The following is a 27,719-nucleotide window of genomic DNA, read 5'->3' as shown; positions in this document are numbered from 1 at the left end:
CTCTGTAAAGAGCCATACATCCCGCCACTTACTGCGTACATACTCACTAGGTATGTATGTAGAAATTAGATTAGTATTACAAAGGATAGCTCTCCTGGACTCTGGGTTTAGGACCCAGGAGCCCTTGTGCGCATACGCACTGTGATACGGTGGGAGGTGCTGGGAGGGACACGATTTGTTTCCTCTCAGGGCAAAGTGCAAAAAGAAGCCAATAGGATTCCACTACCAGCTCCAAGCTCAGAATGCATCACATTCTGGAGCTTGGTACATATGGAAACAAGGCAATAACTCTGTTAAAGAGATTTTCTGGGTTTTATTGCATTTTAGGCTTTAGTACATCCCACCCATTAAGTAGACCGGCTGGGAACAAGGTACTGTAAGTTTGGGAGTCAGGAGGGAACAAGGGGAAGGGGGGCAGGACTGAGAGATGATAAAGGGTTTCCAGGGGAGACATATATATATATATATATATATATATAATATAGTGTATGTGTATATATATCTATATCTATATCTATGTCTATATATACTAGTGATAACATATATAATCTCCAAATAGTGACCAGTATTCTCATAACCAGTACAGTTCTAGGTGCCTGAGAGTTAAGTAGGTAATGTAGAAATAAGAGGCAAATGGCACTCAAATAAACAAGAGACGTCTCTTATCTGGTCAACGTTTCAGAGATCATTTGGCAGGACAGCGTCTCTTGTTTATTTGAGTGCATTTGCTTGATAGATATATATATGTATATATATATATATATATATAAAATTATAAACACACAACAAAAGTATTAAAATCTTTTCAGAGGCACTGCACCATACCAGACAAAGGGGCAGATGTATGAAATTGCACTGTGATTTCTGCTGACCACAGCGCACCTAAAGCCTGCACTTCCCAATAATGTATAAACGGCATGTTAACGCCGTGTGCACTGACAGCCGTGCGCTCCCGCCGCTTACCGCTTCCCCGCGATGGAGAATGAGATACAAAGGGCAGAGGCAAGGTATGATTGCCTCTGTTGTCACTTTTCGCCTCCTAAGTCCGCCGGCCCGGAACGCCTCCCCCGGGCAGGTGATGTGTGGAAACTGCATTTGTTTTGTTTTTTTGTTTGTTTTTTATTGATTTCAATTTGAACAATAAAACTTTATTTCTTTCTGAACTGAAACACATGCCTGGCGAGCGGCAAGCCTAATCGCGCATGCGCCGGATGCTGCCTGTGGCGCATGCAGGCTGCAGGGAAGAAGGGCGCATGCGCAGAAAGCTTGCGGCGCCGAAACAGCCTAGCCGATGTGGGAGAAGGCAGATCACGGGACAGGTGAGATAACGCCCTCCCACATCGGCAGGCACACATATAATACATTGTGGCGGCGGGTCTGGGCATATCACCATGATAATCGTGGTGATACGCCCCCAGGCACATAACGTCCGTTAGGACGTTTTTCATACATCTCCCTGGTTATACTTTGTTCCTTGATTTCCCTCTTAATTTATGATTTTGCGCTCACCTGTAAGCTGAGACACCTGTCATCAATCTACCTGTTCAAAACAGGTGAGAGCAATCATAAATTAAGTCCAGCATCAGAGAATAGTGTCCCTCTAGGAAAGGGTCATGTTGGGAGGTATGCTGCACTGCCTCCGATTAGGCTACATGACATCACGTTCCCAATCCATTAGACTACATGACATCACGTTCCTAATCCATTAGACTACATGACATCATGTTCCCAATCAGCCACAGCAGCCTCCTGTCCCTGCTCAAGAGCAGCAGCCTTACAGCTCAGTTACAATAACCAGGGCTGTCTTCACGGAGCTGAGCTTGGCTGCTGTTTGGCATGATGGTGTGGCAGCAGTGCTTCTTTGATGTCCATCAGGTGAACCTTCAAATGCACCGACATGACAGTATAATGCCTGCTGGCTGCTGGCATTCCAATGGTCGGTGGTGGTTGTGTTTTTAGTGGGCGGGGCTCAGATGGCCGAATGATGCCAGACTGCAACAAGAAAACATTTTTTCCTGCCTCCGTCAGCCCTATGAACAGCTGCCACGGCCCTATTTTAATGGGAGGCCTGGAGCTGAGGCTAGGAAATCTCGTAGGATGGAGATTTCCTGGCCACTGTGAAGGACGGGTGGGTTGAGCTGTTGCTATGTCTTAGGACGCAACTCATATCACTAGTGTAGCAGGAGTCATATGCATGTAATAGACACCTCCTGCTGCATCTACATACATCGATATCACTGTTGCTTTCAAGGAAGCAGCAGTGATAGCTAAAGCACCTGAATGACCCCCCATGTGCACAGTTACATGCTCTTATTTGCTTACTCCTAACTAGTGATGAGCGGGTTCGGTTCCTCGGAATCCGAACCCCCCCAAACTTCACCCATTTTACACGGTTCCGAGGCGGACTCGAATCTTCCCGCCTTGCTCGGTTAACCCGAGCGTGCCCGAACGCCATTATCCCGCTGTCGGATTCTTGCGAGATTCGTATTCTATATAAGAAGCCGCACATCGCCGCGCATCGCCGCGCATCGCCGCCATTTTCACTCGTGCATTGGAGATGATAGGGAGAGGACGTGTGCAGCGTTCTCTCAGTTGTGTTCAGTGTGCTGCAAATATCTGTGCTCAATGTGCTGCAAATATCTGTGCTCAGTGTGCTTGCAAATATCTGTGCTCAGTGTGCTGAAAATATCTACGTTCTCTGCCTGAAAAACGCTCCATATCTGTGCTCAGTGTGTTGCAAATATCTGTGCTCAGTGTGCTGAAAATATCTACGTTCTCTGCCTGAAAAACGCTCCATATCTGTGCTCAGTGTGCTGCAATATCTGTGCTCAGTGTGCTTTATTTGGGGACTGGGGACCACCAGTATTATATAGTAGGAGGACAGTGCAGAGTTTTGCTGACCAGTGACCACCAGTATTATACGTTCTCTGCCTGAAAAACGCTCCATATCTGTGCTGCATTGTAGTATATAGTAGGAGGACAGTGCAGAATTTTGCTAAGCCAGTGACCACCAGTATTATATCAGTACGGTACAGTAGTCCACTGCTCTACCTACCTCTGTGTCGTCAAGAATACTTTCCATCCATACCTGTGGTGCATTTTAGTTGTTGTGCGCAGTATATATAGTAGGAGGACAGTGCATAATTTTGCTGACCACCAGTATATAATATATAGCAGTACGGTACAGTAGTCCACTGCTCTACCTACCTCTGTGTCGTCAAGTATACTATCCATCCATACCTGTGGTGCATTTAAGTTTTGCGCAGAATATATAGTAGGAGGACAGTGCATAATTTTGCTGACCACCACTATATAATATATAGCAGTACGGTACAGTAGTCCACTGCTCTACCTACCTCTGTGTCGTCAAGTATACTATCCATCCATACCTGTGGTGCATTTAAGTTTTGTGCAGTATATATAGTAGGAGGACAGTGCATAATTTTACTGACCACCAGTATATAATATATAGCAGTACGGTACAGTAGTCCACTGCTCTACCTCTGTGTCGTCAAGTATACTACAAAAGTTCAGTAACATGACCCAAAAATCAAAATTAAAAGCGTCTGAGAAGAAGCGTAAACATACCATTATGCCATTTACGACACGGAACCAGGAGGTACTGGGGACTTGGGTATCAGAGTTTAGGAGCCAGAGCAATCCACTAACAAAAATATAAACTGTATACCAGGCGTGTGGAGATGGAGTAGGGACCAGCTGCTGGAAGGCTGATATCTCTGGTTCTGGGCATAGTGGAGACAAGCTGCCAATGTTCACAAAAAGAGGAGACTTCCAGCTTTTAGAGTATACCTGCAGAAAAACTCTCAGTCAAATAGAGCCCGAGATATCTGACTGGGAAGAGCAGTTAACAGACTCAGATGGGGACCACTGCTTTGAAGTTGGATATCTCCGGTTGCCCAGGGTTGATTTTCAAAAATCTGGTACCCCTGGAAAAGGGACCCTCAGCTATTAGCCTAGGACCCTTATACTCATGGGGCCCTTGGGCAACTGCCCATTGAGCTTATATGAAATGACGGTCCTGTGCAAGAGGTGTTATATGCCATGAGGAGAGGTGAGCACCTTGCATCAGCTAGCAGAATGTAGGGAGCAACAGCTTAAGGCAAAGGTAGTGTATTTTGCTGGCACATAGACAGAAAAGTCCTGACTTTTACCCTTGGGTATCTGCAGTGCATCCTCCCATTTGTACCTAATCATGGAAACAAGGTAATACACTGTAGGGCTGTGCAAGTACCTTATGTAAGCACCATTAAGATCGAAGTATGGCCCTCATTCCGAGTTGTTCGCTCGCAAGCTGCTTTTAGCAGCATTGCACACGCTAAGCCGCCGCCTACTGGGAGTGAATCTTAGCTTAGCAGAATTGCGAATGAAAGATTCTCAAAATTGCGAATAGAAATTTCTTAGCAGTTTCTGAGTAGCTCGACACTTACTCTGCCACTGCGATCAGTTCAGTCAGTTTCGTTCCTGGTTTGACGTCACAAACACACCCAGCGTTCGCCCAGACATTCCCCCGTTTCTCCAGCCACTCCCGCGTTTTTCCCAGAAACGGCAGTGTTTTTTCACACACACCCATAAAACGGTCAGTTTCCGCCCAGAAACATCCACTTCCTGTCAATCACACTCCGATCACCAGAACGAAGAAAAAACCTTGTAATGCCGTGAGTAAAATACCAAACTTCTTAGCAAATTTACTTGACGCAGCCGCAGTGCGAACATTGCGCATGCGCAGTTAGCGGAAAATCGCACCGATGCGAAGAAAAATAACGAGCGAACAACTCAGAATGAGGGCCTATGTACAGTACATGTCATTTACTTATAGGATTCAGATTGGACAAATACAAACAGCATCCACAGTGCAATTTACTGAATCCAAATTTAATTTGTTGTCTGAATAAGCCCTTACAGTGCATTAGTAAATGTGGGAGACCTCAGTTCTCCAGATATTGAAAGGTGTAGCTTTAAAGAGAAATAAAAAATTATTTATTATGTCCTACTAGGTCAAGAACATCTAAAGTTTTTAAGTGATGTCTATTCCACAAAATAATATCTCACAATTATGTAATTCATGTATTTTCCAGATTACGTCTCTGCTTTTTCTAGGTTAGAAATAAACTATATGAGTCACACAAACAATGGAACACTCTCTTTGTCTTTTTAATCAAGTCTTGGAACTAATTGGAATAAAACACATTTTGCCTCATTTTAGGCTCTTCATAGCTCATAAGTTTTCTAAGCCATGCCTCTATATTAAATATCTATTGGACTGCTCATAAATTATAAAGTAGATCATTTTTGATAGCACTGGACTGAATAAACAAGAGAAGGCTCAGAGTGATCTTTGTTTCTTCCAAGTTAGGCTCTCTAAGAAACAAAGATCACATTTGTTCCAGAAGACATTACATAAGTTTAATCTTCTCTGATCTCTAGAGAAGCTTTGAAATCCTGAGACTAAACTAAAGTTTCACGAGTGCTGTTAACTAACACAAGTGAAGCTACTTGTTCCAAATCCGATTGATTAATCAGAACAAAGCTTAATGCTCTCAGTGCTTTCCATGGAACGAGCATAGCAAGGACAGCTCTGTAACACACTCAATAGGCTTCCTTATCAGATTGCTGGATCATGGCCACTGCTCTCATCATGTACCACTGCTCTGTTTTTATCTGGTACTTTTTCCTCACATATACCATTTTTACAGTCAGTGCAAAGGAGACGCCAGATGGAGTTTTCGTGTACGGTGGACAGTGGAAATACTTGACAGTACTTAATGTGGTAAGGATTAAATTCCATTGAATTACCGGAGTTGTCAAAATTGATATGCTTCTAATGGGCCTTTCAATTTAGTGAGCAGGTATTCGTAGCCACGGAGTAGTCATATGTTAAATACCCAGACCTATCTGGCTAAGCATTAGAATTAACCAAATGATCTGATAGACCATCCAGTCACATCTTTCCATAAGGTGACTGGCTATATATAATATATGATATATTGTTTACACTTTGCGTGTGTTTTTATGGAGTGGGAGAGAGTGGGGTTTCCCAATACCCTTATGCTTGTCCTGTTAATATCTTAATTTTTTATAAGCTTTATGAGTCCCATCAACTGGAAGATTGCTCCATGTACCTACCTGCCTTTATGTAAAAAGTGCTTCCTCCTGTTACCTCTCAGCCTCCCTCCTTATATGTACAAATTAAGTATTCTCAAGAAATCTTCAAATTTAAGTGTTACCAGATACACTATATTGTTTTATCAACTGAACAGTAAAGATGAAACTTATATACAGTATGTGTATGTATATATATATATATATATATATATATGTTTGCCTTGAATTCCTCTAGTTATGTCTATGCTGTATTTATTTTTCATAGGTTTTACAGACTTTGTTCTATGCTGTCACATTTCTGACGGATCTGCTGCTTCCAATAAGAGGGATTAAGTTAGTTCAGTGTGTTATCTATTGCAGAGACCTTCTCTTCTCTGTTCTGGCCTTTCCAGCAGCAACTGTAAGTTTAAATCACAGAAAATATAAAGTGTTCTCTTTTTGGTATTAGTATTGGTGTCAATCAAAAATGTAGCCAACAAAATCCACTGTTGCCTGAAATATACATCTATATTTACTACGCATATCACTACTCATAGAGGTCCATGCTACCAATGCCCATATTGTTGATGACTGGAAGCTGGGGATATGATGCCTCTGTGGGGAGGGGGGTTTGGGGGTTCGGGATAAGAGAGATCATTTTATTTTCCTTCGTTTTGTTGTTGTTGTTGTTCTTATCTTCTTTTAGCTTTAGCATTGCGATTTTATTGAATTTTGTAAGAATGTCATTATGATCCAAGCTGTAACATCCAACTAGTATACTTATTTTGGATTTTATGATACTTGCTCTGCCTTTCAATACAAGGATTGTAACAAAGATTTGCTTTATACTCTGTTTATTGTGTTACATTTGTTTATTTATTAACAGTTTCTTATATAGCGCAGCAAATTCCGTTGCGCTTTACAACTGGACACAATGAAAAGACAAATTGGGTAATTACAAACAGTTGTAGAGGTAGGAAGGCCCTGCTCGCAAGCTTACAATCTATGGGGAAACATTCATATAATGCTTCAATAAAAAAACATAAAAAAAAAAAAAAATAGCCAACAATGCTTTTGTAATGTTGTTTATCTTTATTATTCATAGTTTTGTTTTAATACCAATTATTACATATAAAAATTTGACAGTAGATAAGAACTGCTCGGACCATATACAAGTTTGCCCTATTGTTGCTGATAAACCTGCAGCTTGATTTATAAAATAATAGGAAGAGACAGTGCAATCTAGTACACTTATGAATCTGATATCAATAACCCAAATAGTATTAAAGGGAGATTCTCCGTGATGCACGGGACAGCTACACAAATTCAAATGACATACTTCTCCAAAATACCAAGATTTTAGTGGGTTATAAGTTATACGGTAGGCATTGCTACTAAGCAATTACCGTATATACTCGAGTATAAGTCAACCCGAATATAAGCCGAGGCACCTAATTTTACCACAAAAACCTGGGAAAACTTATTGACTCGAGTATAAGCCTAGGGTGGGAAATGCAGCTCTAGCCGTACACAGCCCTCATAGTGCCAGATATGCCCTCATACTGCCAGATATGCCCCCACAGGGCCAAATATGCCCTCATGCTGCCAGATATGCCCCACAGTGCCAGATATGCCCCACAATGCCAGATGTGCTAGATATGCCCTCATGCTGCCAGATATGCCCCACAGTGCCAGATGTTCCTGATATGCCCCACAGTGCCAAATATGCCCTCATGCTGCCAGATATGCCCCACAATGCCAGATGTGCCAGATATGACCCACAGTGCCAGATGTGCCAGATATGCCCCACAGTGCCAGATATGCCCTCGTGCTGCCAGATATGCCCCACAATGCCAGATGTGCCAGATATGCCCCACAGTGCCAGATATGTCCTCATGCTGCCAGATATGCCCCACAATGCCAGATGTGCCAGATATGCCCCACAGTGCCAGATATGCCCTCATGCTTCCAGCTATGCTCCACAGTGCCAGATGTGCCAGATATGCCCTCATGCTGACAGATATGCCCCACAGTGCCAGATGTGCCAGATATGCCCCACAGTGCCAGATGTGCCAGATATGCCCCACAGTGCCAGTTTATTACTTACCCTCCATCGCACGAAGGGCACAGCGCGCGGCTCTCCTGTGTCCCTCCTGCGTCTCCGGCGGCAGCGGCGTGTGTGTGCTAAAGGAAGTGCCGGATCGTGCACTTCCTTTAACACACACACGCCGCTGCCGCCGGAGACCCATGAGGGACACAAGAGAGCCACGCGCTGTGCCCTTCGTGTCCCTCCTAAATACTGACTCGAGTATAAGCCGAAGTGGCATTTTCAGCACAAAAAAAAGTGCTGAAAAGGTCGGCTTATACTCGAGTATATACGGTAAGTTCTCATATAAGAACAATTTCTTAACAGACCAGTTTAAAAGAACAAACAAATTTAAAGCGTGTGATGCACGGGACTTTCTGTTCACTTTATGGAGAATCACCCTAAACAATAGTGTGTAGTGACAACAGAAAAGTATATAGTGAAAGTATTAATAACTATTTATTAGTACATAATTTAAAAAAATCTATGAGTTACAGTACATAGAAAAAGCACATAAAAAATGTACACAGACTAACCTATATAGTCTGGTCCTATGCATAAATAAATAACAAAATGATAAAATCATAAGGTATAAACTAAAGTAGTGCAATTGACACTAATAAATAAAAGTCAAGGGGGCTCCTGGATCGTACATAAACTCCAAAGCGGGGTGAGGCTCTCTAAATCATTTGTAATATCAAATCTGATAAAAAGATAAAGTTCCTTCCTTCGGGATATGTGGTGGCAGGGTGATAAAATCCAAATCAGTAATAGCCCTCTCAATGCAGCCTGTGCACACCCGTCCAGGTGTAGGCATCACAATGTTTAAATTTGAATGATACAAATGCTGGGTGCCAGGTAAATGAGGGATGAGTCAATACCACATGCAGTAAGGATTATCAGGAGAAAATGCCAGTGTAATTCCCAGACCATTGCTGAAGCACTTGGCGTCGAGAAGGAATATAGTCAAGAAAAGGAGAGTTGCAAAGTTATATTAGGTGTACCCCAATAGTTAAAACATTCTAACGGGTTTCACTTATTATATTCGCTTCTTCAGAGGCAAGAAGAGGATATAATCAGTGAAACGCGTAAACCTTTTTTACTGACTAGAATACAACTTGGAAAACTATGGGCATGATTCTAAAGGTGCATACACAGACAGGGGTGTCAGAACATTTATAGGTTGGGGGGGCAAGATAGATCCTCATTTTGGCGCCCCTGGGGTGGAGGCGATACTATGAGGATGAAAAGGAGGCAGCACCACAGTGGGCAGGAGGCCGCACCATGTAGATGGAGGCAGGGAGTCCCACTGACGGAGGTGCTGCGATGGGGAAAGGAGGAGCCTGGGACTGCAGCATTGCGCTGGCAAGTACCATTGTGTAGGTGAGGCTGGCACCCGGGAGCAGGCAGGGACGGCAACAGAAATATTGGGGCCCAGTACACAGATATCTCTGGGCCCCCTTCCCCACCTCGACCCCATTCATCACCATCCACTGCCACTACAATTCCCCTTAGGGGAGCAGGTGAGACAGGGGAGTGAGAGAGAAACAAAGAGTGTGTCGGCGAGAGAGAGAGAGAGAGAGGAGCAAGAGAGAGAGTGTCAGGGAGAGAGGTGCAAGAGGAGAGAGAGTGTTAGAGAGAGCGAGCATACGCGCACGCAGCGGGGATCTGAGTACCTAAAAGCCCCCCTGGCCACCGATCATGGCATATAGGGGGACTCCTCTCAGGCTGATCTCCTGTGGTGGAGCTGAGAGGTGAGAGCTTGTCGCATGGTTGTCGCGCAGTCTTCCATATCTTCACTCCCTGCCACAGCACTGACTTCAGAGCAGCAAGGTGATGTGTCCATGGCAGGGGCGGGTGGGCGCCTGTATTTAATAATGAATTAAGCTCTCCTTGACCAGCATGAGTGTAGGGACCGTGGCAGGGGCAGGGGGGGATAGTTAGGAATGATCATGGTGCCAGCCTGTTAATATGAGTTAACCAAAGAGCGGTTTGCAGGCTTCCGTGCATTGGCCAATTCACTAACTAAACCCCCATCATTTATTTATTGATGTTGTGAAAATAAGTGAGCTTGCTTTGGTGAGTGCTGAACTTTCTGTTTGTATATTTTTAAGTAGGTGGCCATGGGCTACATGCACCCCACCCTATGAGTGGTGAGTGCAGACATTGCACCCCCCCCCCCTTCTGGGGTGGCGAGTGCTGTGGTTTTATATTTGTTGGTATATTGTAGGGTTAATCTTTGGTTAACTCATATTAACTGTGGCCACAAGCTTTGTTCATGCACCCCTATGCAAGCCCAATTATCTTAAACCTGAGTCAGCTGTTCTTTGGTGGTTTATCAGCCAGTGTCAGGTGACTAGTGTACCTTTAAAAGCCATGGAGTATTTGGCAGATACACAGTAAACCAAGTGGGCATATTTGCAGTTATATTATGTGATACAGTTGCTAGGTTTTAATTTTTGAGACTCTGGGATAGTGTAGGACCTGCATGAAGGTGGGGTACCTTGGCGAGCGGTTTGCAGGCTTCCGTGCATTGGCCAATTCACTAACTAAACCCCCATCATTTATTTATTGATGTTGTGAAAATAAGTGAGCTTGCTTTGGTGAGTGCTGAACTTTCTGTTTGTATATTTTTAAGTAGGTGGCCATGGGCTACATGCACCCCACCCTATGAGTGGTGAGTGCAGACACTGCACCCCGCTTCTGGGGTGGTGAGTGCTGTGGTTTTATATTTGTTGGTATATATATATATATATATATATATTTATTATATGTCGTACATACTGTATAAGGATCCCCCCCCCACTTACAAATCCTGCATTAGCCATTAGAGAGGGAGTGGGAGCGGGTGGAAGAGTCTCTTACCTGATTCAACCCAGTCCCAGCCACAGCAGGTCTGTAATGAAGGGAAGGCAGGCACTTCTCTGCATTAGGCCACGCCCCCTTTACCACCCGCGAATCGCGGCACTTCTCCGTGCCGTGAGCCAGCCTTGGTAAGGGGAGGGGTTGAGAGGGCGGTGGGCAGCCCCGTTGAGCTGGGTCTGGGAGGAGGAGGGTCTGCACACAGCCGCATCCTGCCACTGCTGCTTAGTCCCTGCATGGAGGTTGTGATGTGCGGTCTTTCAGCTGACCGCACATTGCTCCTCCTGTATATCGGCGGCGGCGCCTCTCCAATTTTGGGGGGGGGGGGCGAGCTGCCCCCTTGCCCCCCCAGTTCCGACGCCTCTGTACACAGGTGAGATATTGACTATCTGCGATTTTGACTTTGTGATTTCCCCTGAGCCCTGAACCATCGATACTGGGTATCTTTAGTTGAGATTTTGACTAAGTAACAATTTTGACTATACTATGTACTAGATTGTACACAATTAATTCAAGATTGCCTTGCCTGCACAGTCTAATTTTTTTTGTGATACCAACCCCACGGGAGCGCGCATCGGTATCGCAAACTGTGTACACATGGGGGTATATTTACTAAGGTCCCGATTTTGACCGAGATGCCGTTTTTTCATCAAAGTGTCATCTCGGTAATTTACTAAACTCAAATCACGGCAGTGATGAGGGCATTCGTATTTTTTGGGTAGTCCATGTAAATAATTACGAATGAATACACCATCGGTCAAAACGTGGCTGTTTAAGTATGAATCTCGGTCATTTACTAAGAAGTGCAAAGCAAAAAAAAAAAAAACACTGCTGTGAAAAATTACAACTCGTAAAAAAGTGCTAAAAAAAAATAGACCTGCTTTTTTAATCCGTGATTGTATAGGCATGCAGGGATCCATGAGATCCGTGCATGTATATCAGTGGGAAGGTGTGGGAAAGTGGTTTTTTTCTTAAAAAAAATTGCGTGGGGTCCCCCCTCCTAAGCATAACCAGCCTCGGGCTCTTTGAGCCGATCCTGGTTGCAGAAATATGGGGAAAAAATTGACAGGGGTTCCCCCATATTTAAGCAACCAGCATCGGGCTCTGCGCCTGGTCCTGGTTCCAAAAATACGGGGGACAAAAAGAGTAGGGGTCCCCCGTATTTTTAAAACCAGCACCGGGCTCCACTAGCTGGACAGATAATGCCACAGCCGGGGGTCACTTTTATATAGTGCCCTGCGGCCGTGGCATCAAATATCCAACTAGTCACCGCTGGCCGGGGTACCCTGGGGGAGTGGGAACCCCTTCAATCAAGGGGTCCCCCCCCCCAGCCACCCAAGGGCCAGGGGTGAAGCCCGAGGCTGTCCCCCCCCATCCAATTGGCTGCGGATGGGGGGCTGATAGCCTTTTGTGAAAATGAAAAGATATTGTTTTTAGTAGCAGTACTACAAGGCCCAGCAAGCCTCCCCCGCATGCTGGTACTTGGAGAACCACAAGTACCAGCATGCGGCGGAAAAACGGGCCCGCTGGTACCTGTAGTACTACTACTAAAAAAATACCCAAAAAAAGACAAGACACACACACCTTGAAAGTAAAGATTTATTACATACATCCACACAAACATATACACATACTTACCTTATGTTCACACGCAGGTCGGTCCTCTTGTCCAGTAGAATCCATGGGGTACCTGTTGAAAAAATTATACTCACAAAATCCAGTGTAGATCGGTCCTCTTCAAATCCATTTGTAATCCACGTACTTGAGAAAATAACAAAACGGAGTCCCGACCACGAACTGAAAGGGGACCCATGTTTTCACATGGGACCCCTTTCCCCGAATGCCAGAAACCCACTCTGACTTCTGTCTAAGTGGGTTTCTTCAGCCAATCAGGGAGCGCCACGTTGTAGCACCCTCCTGATCGGCTGTGTGCTCCTGTACTGACTGACAGGCGGCACACGGCAGTGTTACAATGTAGCGCCTATGCGCTCCATTGTAACCAATGGTTGGAACTTTCTGCTCAGCGGTGAGGTCACTTTCGGTCAACCGCAGGGCAGAAAGTTCCCACCATTGGTTACAATGGAGCGCATAGGCGCTACATTGTAACACTGCCGTGTGCCGCCTGTCAGTCAGTACAGGAGCACACAGCCGATCAGGAGGGTGCTACAACGTGGCGCTCCCTGATTGGCTGAAGAAACCCACTTAGACAGAAGTCAGAGTGGGTTTCTGGCATTCGGGGAAAGGGGTCCCATGTGAAAACATGGGGCCCCATTCAGTTCGTGGTCGGGACTCCGTTTTGTTATTTTCTCAAGTACGTGGATTAAAAATGGATTTGAAGAGGACCGATCTACACTGGATTTTGTGAGTATAATTTTTTCAACAGGTACCCCATGGATTCTACTGGACAAGAGGACCGACCTGCGTGTGAACATAAGGTAAGTATGTGTATATGTTTGTGTGGATGTATGTAATAAATCTTTACTTTCAAGGTGTGTGTGTCTTGTCTTTTTTTGGGTATTTTTTTAGTAGTAGTACTACAGGTACCAGCGGGCCCGTTTTTCCGCCGCATGCTGGTACTTGTGGTTCTCCAAGTACCAGCATGCGGGGAAGGCTTGCTGGGCCTTGTAGTACTGCTACTAAAAACAATATCTTTTCATTTTCACAAAAGGCTATCAGCCCCCCATCCGCAGCCAATTGGATGGGGGGGACAGCCTCGGGCTTCACCCCTGGCCCTTGGGTGGCTGGGGGGGGGACCCCTTGATTGAAGGGGTCCCCACTCCCCCAGTGTACTCCGGCCAGGGGTGACTAGTTGGATATTTGATGCCACGGCCGCAGGGCACTATATAAAAATGACCCCCGGCTGTGGCATTATCTGTCCAGCTAGTGGAGCCCGGTGCTGGTTTTAAAAATATGGGGGACCCCTACTCTTTTTGTCCCCCGTATTTTTGGAACCAGGACCAGGCGCAGAGCCCGATGCTGGTTGCTTAAATATGGGGGAACCCCTGTCAATTTTTTCCCCATATTTCTGCAACCAGGATCGGCTCAAAGAGCCCGAGGCTGGTTATGCTTAGGAGGGGGGACCCCACGCAATTTTTTTTTAAGTTTTACAGTGTTTATTTAAAAAAAAAATGAACCCCAGCACGGATTACACAGATCCGGCCGAGATTCATTTTTAAAAAGTCGGCAGTGTTTTGCTAATCACTGCCGTAAAAAACAGAAAAAAAACCCGAATGACATCGGAAAACCCGAAAAGGCAAAATACGGCAGCTTAGTAAATTAGTGGTAATAAATGCAAAAAGTTGCAATTTTACACTGTCGATGTCATTCGTGATTGAACTTTGACCTTTTTCCGAAAATTACGAATGTTAGTAAATATACCCCATGGTGCGATTTGCACTAACTTTCCTTATGATTTTGACTATATAGTAAAAATCGTAAGGTTACATCGCACCATGTGTATGCACCTTAAGTAAGGAATAAAGAAAGAAAGCGCAAGTAATTCTGTACCTGGATAAACCATGTTGTATTGCAAGTGGAGTAAATATACACATTTTTGCATACAGGGTAAATACTGGCTGCTTTTGCATGTAGCCCACAAATGCAGGACAGCTAAAGTTTTATACTGCAATTTACATTTCAGTCTAGACACACCCATCCAAATCTATATCTCTGCACATTTTACATCTGCCCCAAATGCAGTGCAACATGGGTTCTCAATGGTGCACAGTTATTTTCTCTTTCTTACTTTATTCCCAAATCAGAATCATGTCCTATATTCTATCAAAATGGCAATTGCTTCAGCAAGGGTCTAGATGACACCTGCATTTTCTTTTGATAATTATTACAGAATATGGTATTATCTATTGTCGTTGCTCTCTACCTGTTACCATAATTGTGTGTCCCCGCTATTGGGCAAACCTGTATATTCAAAATGTGACACCTACAACTCATATGAAAAAAAGGTGAGCAGCGTAATTGATTATATTAATAATTTAAATCCTAAAACATATTACACTATGTTTTTTTCTGTCATTCTTCAATTGCACTAAACTAATATTGTTGAATTATAAAAATCATGGTGAAATATGTCAATAATGCTTGACTTCCATTAGATAAACGCGTAGTGTGGAAGATAGAGACTATTCCTGTGATATATGAGGCTGGCTACTCTTCCCTATTAGCAATATTATTTACCCCAGGATAATTGCATCCAGTACCTCCACTAGTCATCAGTTGTGTTTGCGCAAAATGGGCCTATATACTCACAATGCAACTTGGTGTTTGGATGAACTGCTATCTGCATCAAGGCTGAAGCAATACTTGAACAATTTAAAGTATAGATGATCAACTTCAAATGACTGAAGTGGCCAATCCTAATGTACCATAAAAAGATCAAGAAATGATGGGGGGGACTTAGACCTGATCGTAGATGTGCTAAAAATAGCACATCTACAATCCATTTCTCTGACATGCGGGGGGACGCCCAGCACGCACAGGTCCGAAAGCATTGCACGGCGGCGATGCTTTCGCACCCGCCAAGTAGCTCCCTGCCTGCTACCTGCCACGTTCTGGGTCGCAGTGGCTGCATGTGACATCACGCAGCCGCCACGGTCCGCCCCTGCAACGGTCCAGACACGCCTTCATTGTCCGGATCGCGCCCCACCAATGGCATTCTAATGCCATCGGCACGCCCCCTCCCGCTCCGCAACCGCCTCTGCCTGTCAATCGGGCAGAGACAATCACATCAGTGCGTGTGCCCACTAGACATAGGGCATCAGGCTGCGATCGCTGGCGCTCCAGCGATCCGGTATGAATTAGGCCCGATGTTCCATAAATCACTGCCTGGAATGATGCCTTAAATATGGAATGAGATTTGACTCAGAGGAGCCAAGAAAGGATAAAATAAAATAATCGGTCCTGTTTAAATAAAGTTACATTGATTAAAGAATACAGTATATAGTACATTCACCAAAGTAAAGTGTTCACATATTTAGAAATGTGTTTTCAATAGATAAGTATTTTTTCTTGCATCGCTGTTTAGGCACCACAGATATTTTAGCCAGTTTCCAGTATTTTTTATTTTTTATTTTATTGGAATCACCTAAGATGACACAGATAGAATGAGGAGTCACTTTGGTGACTACATATACCGTATAAGTATTAATCATTTTCACTCTATTTGAATGGTGCACACAACTTATTTTTCTGGGTCCTCCTGTGTTTGATATCTTTCCATATAATAATTTCATAGCATGAGAAGTGGTAGAGTCTTCAGCTGCGAGTCCTAGACATGACACATAAGAACACTCAGGTTCTTTTAATACCAAACCTCGTAATCATAAACTGCCTCATACTGTAAATGTGGGAGTGTTTACTGGACAAATTCCTTCAATAACATTTTTCTTTTATTGCAGTTTGTGTTTTTATCCTTCTGGGCATTGTACTCATATGACAGGCAGCTGGTGTACCCTGAGGGTCTTGACGCAATCATACCACAATGGCTTAATCATGGTATGGTAAGTAAGATGGAACCCTAAATTGTAATGGATTAAGTTTAACATGTTGTTATTTATTTCTATCCTTCTCTACCTATGGGAACTTATCAATGAATGACAATGGAACAAACAGATATCCATATATAGTAAGTAATGTACATACAACATTATCCAATAGCATTGTACAGTGATGAAATTATACTATATTGTGCTCTTGTTGTAATCTGGTTTTGCCACCATTCCTGCCACACAACCTCAAATTTTACTGTTTGTCATGTTCTATCTATCACTTATGACTTGGGTTTATTTAATCTATTGTTACGTAAGTACACTTTTCATTAGTCTTTATTTTAAAGTGTTATTACTTTAGTAGAATACTCAGTGTCCATTGAGTATATCTTTTGCTTTTAGTATACTGTATATACATACTGTATATTTCTAACTTTGGCTTAAATGATTATATAAGCTTTCACATTCTTTTCACATGCTCTGGGTGCTCTGATATGCTGGCAATCAGGAGCTGTATGAAACCTTCTATTAGATGCTTTTTCCCAACCATATGTATCTTATGCAGAAACGTACCTTTTTATTTGTACAAATAACAATATTGTTAAGTATGTACTAATTATACTGAGGTGATAAATGCATAGCCAGATTAAGGGGGGGATGCATGGCATACTGTACCCCGGGCCCCCCTGTGTCAGGGCACCCCCCCCCCCCCCCGGCCAAATCACACTGATATCGCAAGCTTTACCTCTTAGTGAGAGAACCAGAATGTGAGCAGGACAGTATGCAGTTCAGGCAGAGACACAGGAATATCATGTTTCATGAGCTACCGACCAAGCTTTCTTACCAGAGGAGAGATAGCGGGGTGGAGACAGCTGTAAGTGACACAGGGATCCCAGCTTCTCCTCCTCCCTGTCTGGGTGCCTGAGTCCTGAGCAAACTTTTATACAACTAAACCATTTGGGTCTAGAGATAGAGACACACACACAGAGTCCTTCTGAGTCCTTTCCCAGTGTGTAAGTAGCATAGAGGCTGATGCTATTCTTGCATGTGACAAGATAAATTCATATATTTTTCTATGTGTATTTTAAGGTTATTTAAGTTGTCTTTGTTCCAATACAAGAACATTTTATAAAATAGTTGTATTTCAGTAAGGTGGAGCTACTGTATAAACAGTACCCATGTATTATTAAACTATTAGTTTCAAACTAATATACACCATTAGTTTACATTTTATATACACAATCCATACCTCCCACCATGACCCATTGCAGGAGGGACAAAATGCTTTCTACCTGGACTTCCTTCTTAATTTATTATTGCAATCACTGTGTTGAAATAACTTTCTTATCAATTAAATAGTTCAACATAGGTGACATCAATCATATATTAAGAGGGAAGTCCAGGTAGAGAGCATTTTGTCCCTCCTGGAATGGGACATGTTGGTCAATCTAATATACATCCCCCACCTTCAACCGGGGCCCCCCTGTTTTAAGTACCCTGGGTACCCCCAAGGCTTATTCCGGCCCTAGATAAATGCAAATAACCCTTGCAAAGGTAGTGTCTATATTAGAGATGAGTGGGTTCGGTTCTCCGAGATCCGAACCACCCCGAACTTCACCTATTTTACACGGTTCCGAGGCAGCCTCGGATCTTCCTACCTTGCTCGGTTAACCCGAACGCCCCCGAACGTCATCATCCTGCTGTTGAATTCTCGCGAGATTCTATATAAAGAGCCACGCATCGCCGCCATTTTCACTCGTGCATTGGAGATTGAACGGAGAGGACGTGGCTGCGATCTCTCCCTGAAAAGCTCCGTAATCTGTGCTCAGTGTGCTGCAAATATCTGTGCTCAGTGTGCTGCAAATATCTGTGCTCAGTGTGCTGCAAATATCTACATTCTCTGCCTGAAAACGCTCCATATCTGTGCTCAGTGTGTTGCAAATATCTGTGCTCAGTGTGCTGCATTTTGGTGACCAGCAGTATACATATAGTACAGTACAGTAGGCCATTGCTGTATCTTGCAGCTCTGTGTCAAGTATACTATCTCTGTGCTGCATTATTGTGAGCAGTATATAGTAGGACAGTGCAGCATTTTGGTGACGAGCAGTATACATATAGTACAGTACAGTAGGCCATTGCTGTATCTTGCAGCTCTGTGTCAAGTATACTATCTCTGTGCTGCATTATTGTGAGCAGTATATAGTAGGACAGTGCAGCATTTTGGTGACCAGCAGAATACATATAGTACAGTACAGTAGGCCATTGCTGTATCTTGCAGCTCTGTGTCAAATATACTATCTCTGTGCTGCATTATTGTGAGCAGTATATAGTAGGACAGTGCAGCATTTTGGTGACCAGCAGAATACATATAGTACAGTACAGTAGGCCATTGCTGTATCTTGCAGCTGTGTCAAGTATACTATCTCTGTGCTGCATTATTGTGAGCAGTATATAGTAGGACAGTGCAGCATTTTGGTGACCAGCAGTATACATATATAGTACAATAGGCCATTGCTGTATCTTGCAGCTCTGTGTCAAGTATACTATCTCTGTGCTGCATTACTGTGAGCAGTATATAGTAGGACAGTGCAGCATTTTGGTGACCAGCAGTATACATATATAGTACAGTACAGTAGGCCATTGCTGTATCTTGCAGCTCTGTGTCAAGTATACTATCTCTGTGCTGCATTATTGTGAGCAGTATATAGTAGGACAGTGCAGCATTTTGGTGACCAGCAGTATACATATATAGTACAGTACAGTAGGCCATTGCTGTATCTTGCAGCTCTGTGTCAAGTATACTATCTCTGTGCTGCATTATTGTGAGCAGTATATAGTAGGACAGTGCAGCATTTTGGTGACCAACAGTATACATATATAGTACAGTACAGTAGGCCATTGCTATTGATATATTACTGGCATATAAATCCACACATTAAAAAATGGAGAACAAAAATGTGGAGGGTAAAGTAGGGAAAGATCAAGATCCACTTCCACCTAGTGCTGAAGCTGCTGCCACTAGTCATGGCCGAGACGATGAAATGCCATCAACGTCGTCTGCCAAGGCCGATGCCCAATGTCATAGTAGAGAGCATGTAAAATCCAAAAAACAAAAGTTCAGTAAAATGACCCAAAAATCTAAATTAAAAGCATCTGAGGAGAACCGTAAGGTTGCCAATATGTCATTTGCGACACGGAGTGGCAAGGAACGGCTGAGGCCCTGGCCTATGTTCATGGCTAGTGGTTCAGCTTCACATGAGGATGGAAGCACTCATCCTCCCGCTAGAAAAATGAAAAGACTTAAGCTGGCAAAAGCACAGCAAAGAACTGTGCATTCTTCTAAATCACAAATCCCCAAGGAGAGTCCAATTGTGTCGGTTGCGATGCCTGACCTACCCAACACTGGACGGGAAGAGGTGGCGCCTTCCACCATTTGCACGTCCCCTGCAAGTGCTGGAAGGAGCACCCACAGTCCAGTTCCTGATAGTCAAATTGAAGATGTCACTGTTGAAGTACACCAGGATGAGGATATGGGTGTTGCTGGCGCTGAGGAGGAAATTGACAAGGAGGATTCTGATGGTGAGGTGGTTTGTTTAAGTCAGGCACCCGGGGAGACACCTGTTGTCCGTGGGATGAATATGGCCATTGACATGCCTGGTAAAATTACAAAAAAAAATCACCTCTTCGGTGTGTAAATTATTTTAACAGAAATGCGGACAACAGGTGTCAAGCCGTGTGTTGCCTTTGTCAAGCTGTAATAAGTAGGGGTAAGGACGTTAACCACCTAGGAACATCCTCCCTTATACGTCACCTGGAGTGCATTCATCAGAAGTCATTGACAAGTTCAAAAACTTTGGGTGACAGCAGAAGCAGTCCACTGACAACTAAATCCCTTCCTCTTGTACCCAAGCTCCTGCAAACCACACCACCAACTCCCTCAGTGTCAATTTCCTCCTTAGACAGGTACGTCAGTAGTCCTGCAGGCCATGTCACTGGCAAGTCTGACGAGTCCTCTCCTAACTGGGATTCCTCCGATGGATCCTTGAGTGTAACGCCTACTGCTGCTGGCGCTGCTGTTGTTGCTGCTGGGAGTCGATTGTCATCCCAGAGGAGAAGTCAGAAGACCACTTGTACTACTTCCAGTAAGCAATTGACTGTCCACCAGTCCTTTGCGAGGAAGATGAAATATCACAGCAGTCATCCTGCTGCAAAGCGGATAACTCAGGTCTTGACAGCTGTTTTGGTGTTAAACGTGTGTCCGGTATCCACCGTTAATTCACAGAGAATTAGAGAATAGCTTGAGGTACTGTGTCCCCGGTACCAAATACCATCTAGGTTCCACTTCTCTAGGCAGGCAATACCGAGAATGTACACAGACGTCAGAAAAAGAGTCACCAGTGTCCTAAAAAATGCAGTTGTACCCAATGTCCACTTAACCACGAACATGTGGACAAGTGGAGCAGGGCAGACTAAGGACTATATGACTGTGACAGCCCACTGGGTAGATGTATTGCCTCCCGCAGCAAGAACAGCAGCGGCGGCAGCAGTAGCAGCATCTCACAAACCCCAACTCGTTCCTAGGCAGGCTACGCTTTGTATCACCGCTTTCCATAAGAGGCACACAGCTGACAACCTCTTACGGAAACTGAGGAACATCATCGCAAAATGGCTTACCCCAATTGGACTCTCCTGAGGATCGGACAACGCCACCAATATTGTGCGTGCATTACATGTGGGCAAATTCCAGCACGTCCCATGCACATACATTGAATTTGGTGGTGCAGAATTATTTAAAAATTGACAGGGGCGTGCAAGAGATGCTGTCGGTGGCCCGAAGAATTGCTGGCCACTTTTGGCATTCAGCCACCGCGTGCCGAAGACTGGAGCACCAGCAAACACTCCTGAATCTGCCCTGCCATCATCTGAAGCAAGAGGTGGAAACGTGGTGGAATTCAACCCTCTATATGCTTCAGAGGATGGAGGAGCAGCAAAAGGCCATTCAAGCCTATACATCTGCCTACGATATAGGCAAAGGAGGGGTAATGCACCTGACTCAAGTGCAGTGGAGAATGATTTCAACGTTGTGCAAGATTCTGCAACCCTTTGAACTTGCCACATGTGAAGTCAGTTCAGACACTGCCAGCCTGAGTCAGGTCATTCCCCTCATCAGGCTTTTGCAGAAGCAGCTGGAGAGATTGAAGGAGGAGCTAAAACGGAGCGATTCCACTAGGCATGTGGGACTTGTGGATGGAGCCTTTAATTCGCTTAACCAGGATTCACGGGTGGTCAATCTGTTGAAATCAGAGCACTACATTTTGGCCACTGTGCTCGATCCTAGGTTTAAAGCCTACGTTGTATCTCTCTTTCTTGCAGACACAAGTCTGCAGATGTTCAAAGACCTGCTGGTGAGACACTTGTCAAGTCAAGCGGAACGTGACCCGTCAACAGCTCCTTCTTCACATACTCCCGCAACTGGGGCTGCGAGGAAAAGGCTAAGAATTCCGAGCCCACCCGCTGGCGATGATGCAGGGCAGTCTGGAGCGAGTGCTGACATATGGTCTGGACTAAAAGACCTGTCAACGATAACTGACATGTCGTCTACTGTCACTGCATATGATTCTGTCACCATTGAAAGAATGGTGGAGGATTATATGAGTGACCGCATCCAAGTAGGCACGTCAGACAGTCCGTACGTATACTGGCAGAAAAAAGAGGCAGTTTGGAGGCCCTTGCACAAACTGCCTTTATTTTACCTAAGTTGCCCCCACCCCCCTCCAGTGTGTACTCCGAAAGAGTCTTTAGTGCAGCCGGTCCACTTGTCAGCAATCGCCGTACGAGGTTACTTCCAGAAAATGTGGAGAAGATGATGTTCATCAAAATGAATTATAATCAATTCCTCCGTGGAGACATTCACCAGCAATTGCCTCCAGAAAGTACACAGGGACCTGAGATGGTGGATTCCAGTGGGGACAAATTAATACTCTGTGAGGAGGGGGATGTACACAGTGAAAGTGGTGATGAATCAGACAATGAGGAGGAGGTGGACATCTTGCCTCTTAGGAGGCAGTTTGTGCAAGGAGAGATTGATTGCTTATTTTTTGGTGGGGGCCCAAACCAACTAGTCATTTCATCCACAGTCGTGTGGCAGACCCTGTCACTGAAATGATGGGTTGGTTAAAGTGTGCATGTCCTGTTTATACAACATAAGGGTGGGTGGGAGGGCCCAAGGACAATTCCATCTTGCACCTCTTTTTTTTATTTTATTTATCTCTGCATCATGTGATGTTTGGGGCTAATTTTTTTAAGTGCCATCCTGTCTGACACTGCAGTGCCACTCCTAGATGAGCCAGGTGTTTGTGCCGCCCTCTTGGGTCGCTTAGCTTAGTCATCCAGCGACCTCGGTCCAAATTTTAGGACTAAAAATAGTATTGTGAGGTGTTCAGAATAGACTGGAAATGAGTGGAAATTATGGTTATTGCGGTTAATAATACTATAGGATCAAAATTACCTCCAAATTCTATGATTTAAGCTGTTTTTGAGGGTTTTTTGAAAAAAAACACCCGAATCCAAAACACACCCGAATCCGACAAAAAAATTTCAGGGAGGTTTTGCCAAAACGCGTCCGAATCCAAAACACGCCCGCGGAACCGAATCCAAAACCAAAACACAAAACCCGAAAATTTCCGGTGCACATCTCTAGTCTATATATACTATTCTCTCAGACTATTGAAGGTATTTTAGGTGTGGGATTTACAACCATGCACACAATGTTTACTAAGGTGGGAGGTTTTTTTTTAGAACTGGTGATGTTGCTCATAGCAATCAATCAGATTCTACTTAACATTTGTCTATCTCTAAAAGATAATAGATAGAATCTGATTGGTTGCTATGGGCAACATTCCCAGTTTAAAAAAAAACTCCCACCTTAGTAAATTTACCCCAGTGAATACAGTATAGTTTCCTTCCTGATTACATACAGATTCTATTATTATTTATACAATACAAGAAGATATCCATATACAGTAGATGCACTTGACTCATCATAAGAACAATGATACGTATACTAACTAAAAAAAACAATGCGAAGGTACAAAAAGTAAAATATTAATGGAAAATTATATTGTCACTAGTAATTGTGTAACCCTGATTTAGGGTTTAAACAACACTTATACTGAGGTAGTTATAATATGGTGACTAAAATGGAGTATAAGCATATATATTATTCATATAAAAGTTAATGGATGTTGTAATACTGTATGCATGTTTTGAGGTAAATAATACAGTTCACATATATGTAATTGTATGTACATTGATGTAAATGTAGTGGTGAATACAATGAAGGCTTATTTTATGGTTTCACAGTGTATCTAAAGGGTTAATGTCCTTGTGCTCCTAACTGTCAATCACCTAGTGGGGTGATTGCCAGTGGGCGGGGCATCACCTCAGAGTGGGTCATGTGACTACTAGAGAGGGGTGGAGAGGTGCTGTGAGTGTAGCTGAGGGAGAGAATGCATATCCCTTGGTGAGAAGACATAGTTTTTTGCTGCTCCGGCCGTCGCCCGCATTAGAGCTGAGCGGTATACATTGCGGCGGCCGGAGGGTGCTTAGTGTGTGTAGCCAGAACAGGGCTTCCTTACTGTAAAGGTGGTGACAGCAGCATTGAGACTCAGAACTGTTCATAGAACCCAAGATCAGCGCTAGTCAACTCACCCAGCAGTATTGGAAGGGCACATCTGTGACAGGGAGACAGAGAGGGTTCCTTCCTACCTATTACCGGCACAGACTCTGACAGCCACAACAAAGAAGCCAGGACCAGCAGCAGAGGCTCCATTCTGTGTGGCTGTAAGTGTAAGGGAGGAGTCGGGGGAGCATCCTGCAGCAGCATCACTAGATGGTAGAAGTGTGAGTGCATAATCCAGCCATTTATATTACCCCTACACTAAGCACAGCAAGCCATAGGTGACTATTGTACATAGTCAATTTCATATTGGGACTAAGGACTCCAGGGCTAGGCCGCAATAATGGCTATTAAGCAGGAGGATAGTAATGGGTCACACTAGTCAGAGTGACCTATAATTACAGTTCCATGTATGGCTTAATCATAGTGCTAAGGAGAAGGTAGAAAGCACTGGGTATATATATGTAACAGGAGGAGTGGAGTGAAACTTGAACTGTTTAACGCTTCATAAATAGTTTTAAAACTCCCCCATATATCAGCATCACATCAGTCAAAGGAGAGCCAGAGACATTGTTCCGCAGCGCTAAATAGAAAGTAACACCCTAAAGCTGCCACCTAATGTGTGTATTTATGCCCCTGAATTAGCAGAATTAGAGTCAAGGACATTAAAGGTAGCCATACTACAGTGACATTGGATGAATGTTAAAGCCTCTTAGCCACAAAGGATTAGACTATCATCCCGATTCAAGGACTAGCTTGTGGCACTTTAATACAACTGTGTTATATGTATATTCGTGAACCCGTAAGAAGGACTGACACGTAAGAGACTATTAGTTTTAAAGTTAAAGGATTTGAGCTTGCTGTGACTATGATAAGAGAAACCATCTCTTGCAGATATATTTAATATAGACTCATCCTAAGAGACAACAATAATTTGAGGCATACAGGAATCGAAAAGCTATATATGCTCTGAACTATAGAAAGCAACAGCTACTTCAAATGGACACAAGGACGCAGCATAACAAAGGTTTATCATACCAGCTTCTTAGGAGTTTAGTTTAATACTGGACAACTACAGTAACATTTTTACTGAGGAAAGGATACAGATTCCTTGGTAATCAACTGTTGATGTTACTATCTATGAGCTAAATAGATACTTTCTGTTATCTGCCAAGGAGGAACTATAAGTAACCTTATAGGAGAAAGTAATCGCTACCATAAGTAGACTGAGCCAAACATCTTTCTCTTTAACTGAAGGGAGAACTGATAGTTGATACTAAAACATAGTGTCAGACATTCTGTATTAACTGCTGTTATTTTTAGGAAGTTTATGGGCCCTTATAGTGTACTATCATATTAAGAGTACCCGGGTCACTCTAACACCTAAGGGTGTGTTGAAAAGAAAAAGGATTTGTTGTATTGCATGCAGGTACTGTGTATAGGCCTAATTGACCGGGGGTTAGCATGGATTAATGACTTAAAGGGGAATGTGTAATTGATGAAATGTTAATGTATACTTAATCCATTTGGTACTGGTCATTAAAGTGTTATACTTGCCATGTGTGTCTGGTCCGTCTGGAAGTTGATCTGAAGATCCTGGAAGAAAGAGACAGGTATATTAGATAATATATCTATGATATAAGGGAATCATCCCCTAAGGATAGAGATCAGGCTTACTCAAGCAAGCCTTAACGGTAGTTAAATACTACACATAGCTTGAGTGGAGGCACAGCTATTAGGTAACCATCCCTTAATAGAATACATAGACAGCTCTCGTTCAAGGTATTGAGGGTAGGGTTACATTTGTAACTGTGTTACTGGTTAAGACACTAAGGGGGGATTCAATTGAGGGAGGATGCCTTTGCTCACAGGCATCCTCATAGCTCCTGAACCTGCAAGGAAACATCCACCTCTGGACTTAATGTGCTGGGTAAACGGCACTGATTGAATTGGCCAACGCAGGTAATTAGGATTTCTCCCCTAAGAATAAGTGTAAAAAATAGTGGCCACCTATAGTGCTCTGTTACTACCACTAAAATGGAGACTTGTAAATAGTCAAAGTGAGGGGGTGAGGGGGCTATCGCCCTTTTTCACACCACCCCCTGGAACTGCCACTGTATGTATATAATCTTGTGTCTTATTAGAGTTTTAAATACAGCACTGGGATCAATAATCAAGATCTAATTATATCAAAAGGATTTGTATAAAATTCTGCAATGTTTAGGTTAAAGGGAACTTACAGTACATAGAAGATTATGTGTGGTAATCAGGGTCACCACTGGTGGGTCATAGCTGGTAATGTACTGCGCTTGGGATCACGAGGGGGCCCTCAGCCCACCAATGAGCCTGCAGAGGTCTGTCTGTAACTGAGAACAGCTTGCTGCCAGAATTACCACCATACTACGGTCTCCAGGCTCTCTGTTACGGAATAATGAATGACAATAAGTATGGCCATCGACCATTGATTCAAAACCATCAATGGTCTGTGCCCGATACTGAAAACTGTTAAAATCAATGGGAGAGAACCAGATTGTTTTCCGCCATTAATGGTACAGAACCACCAAATGTATTTATTTCTCTATCGTCCTAGTGGATGCTGGGGTTCCTGAAAGGACCATGGGGAATAGCGGCTCCGCAGGAGACAGGGCACAAAAAGTAAAGCTTTTCCAGATCAGGTGGTGTGCACTGGCTCCTCCCCCTATGACCCTCCTCCAGACTCCAGTTAGATTTTTGTGCCCGGCCGAGAAGGGTGCAATTCTAGGTGGCTCTCATAAAGAGCTGCTTAGAGAAAGTTTAGCTTAGGTTTTTTATTTTACAGTGATTCCTGCTGGCAACAGGATCACTGCAACGAGGGACAGAGGGGAGAAGAAGTGAACTCACCTGCGTGCAGGATGGATTGGCTTCTTGGCTACTGGACATCAGCTCCAGAGGGACGATCACAGGTACAGCCTGGATGGTCACCGGAGCCGCGCCGCCGGCCCCCTTGCAGATGCTGAAGTAAGAAGAGGTCCAGAATCGGCGGCTGAAGACTCCTGCAGTCTTCTAAAGGTAGCGCACAGCACTGCAGCTGTGCGCCATTTTCCTCTCAGCACACTTCACACGCAGTCACTGAGGGTGCAGGGCGCTGGGGGGGGGCGCCCTGGGAGGCAAATGAAAACCTATTAAAAGGCTAAAAATACCTCACATATAGCCCCCAGAGGCTATATGGAGATATTTAACCCCTGCCTGTATTCACAAAATAGCGGGAGACGAGCCCGCCGAAAAAGGGGCGGGGCCTATCTCCTCAGCACACGGCGCCATTTCCTCTCACAGCTCCGCTGGTCAGGACGGCTCCCAGGTCTCTCCCCTGCACTGCACTACAGAAACAGGGTAAAACAGAGAGGGGGGGCAAATTTAATGGCAATATCTTGATATATATAAAGCAGCTATAAGGGAGCACTTATTATAAGGCTATCCCTGTCATATATAGCGCTTTTTGGTGTGTGCT

At 44.0% G+C, this 27,719-nt stretch overlaps 1 protein-coding gene across 1 annotated transcript in view; it reads left to right on the top strand.

The window, feature by feature from the left end:
* Positions 1 to 5,638: 5,638 nt before the first annotated feature.
* Positions 5,639 to 27,719, top strand: part of ADTRP (androgen dependent TFPI regulating protein) — a 134,424-nt gene continuing 112,343 nt past the window's right edge. Inside the window, exons 1-3 of the mRNA XM_063923169.1 lie at positions 5,639 to 5,788; positions 6,389 to 6,523; positions 16,465 to 16,566. Coding sequence (XP_063779239.1) covers positions 5,639 to 5,788; positions 6,389 to 6,523; positions 16,465 to 16,566 — 387 coding nt within the window. The remainder of the gene's footprint in view (positions 5,789 to 6,388; positions 6,524 to 16,464; positions 16,567 to 27,719) is intronic.

Source organism: Pseudophryne corroboree, chromosome 5 (assembly GCF_028390025.1).
Source record: "Pseudophryne corroboree isolate aPseCor3 chromosome 5, aPseCor3.hap2, whole genome shotgun sequence".
NCBI classification, from domain to species: Eukaryota; Metazoa; Chordata; class Amphibia; order Anura; family Myobatrachidae; genus Pseudophryne; species Pseudophryne corroboree.
The sequence above is the reverse complement of the archived record's forward strand: the minus strand, read 5'-3'. Positions and strand labels throughout refer to the sequence as shown.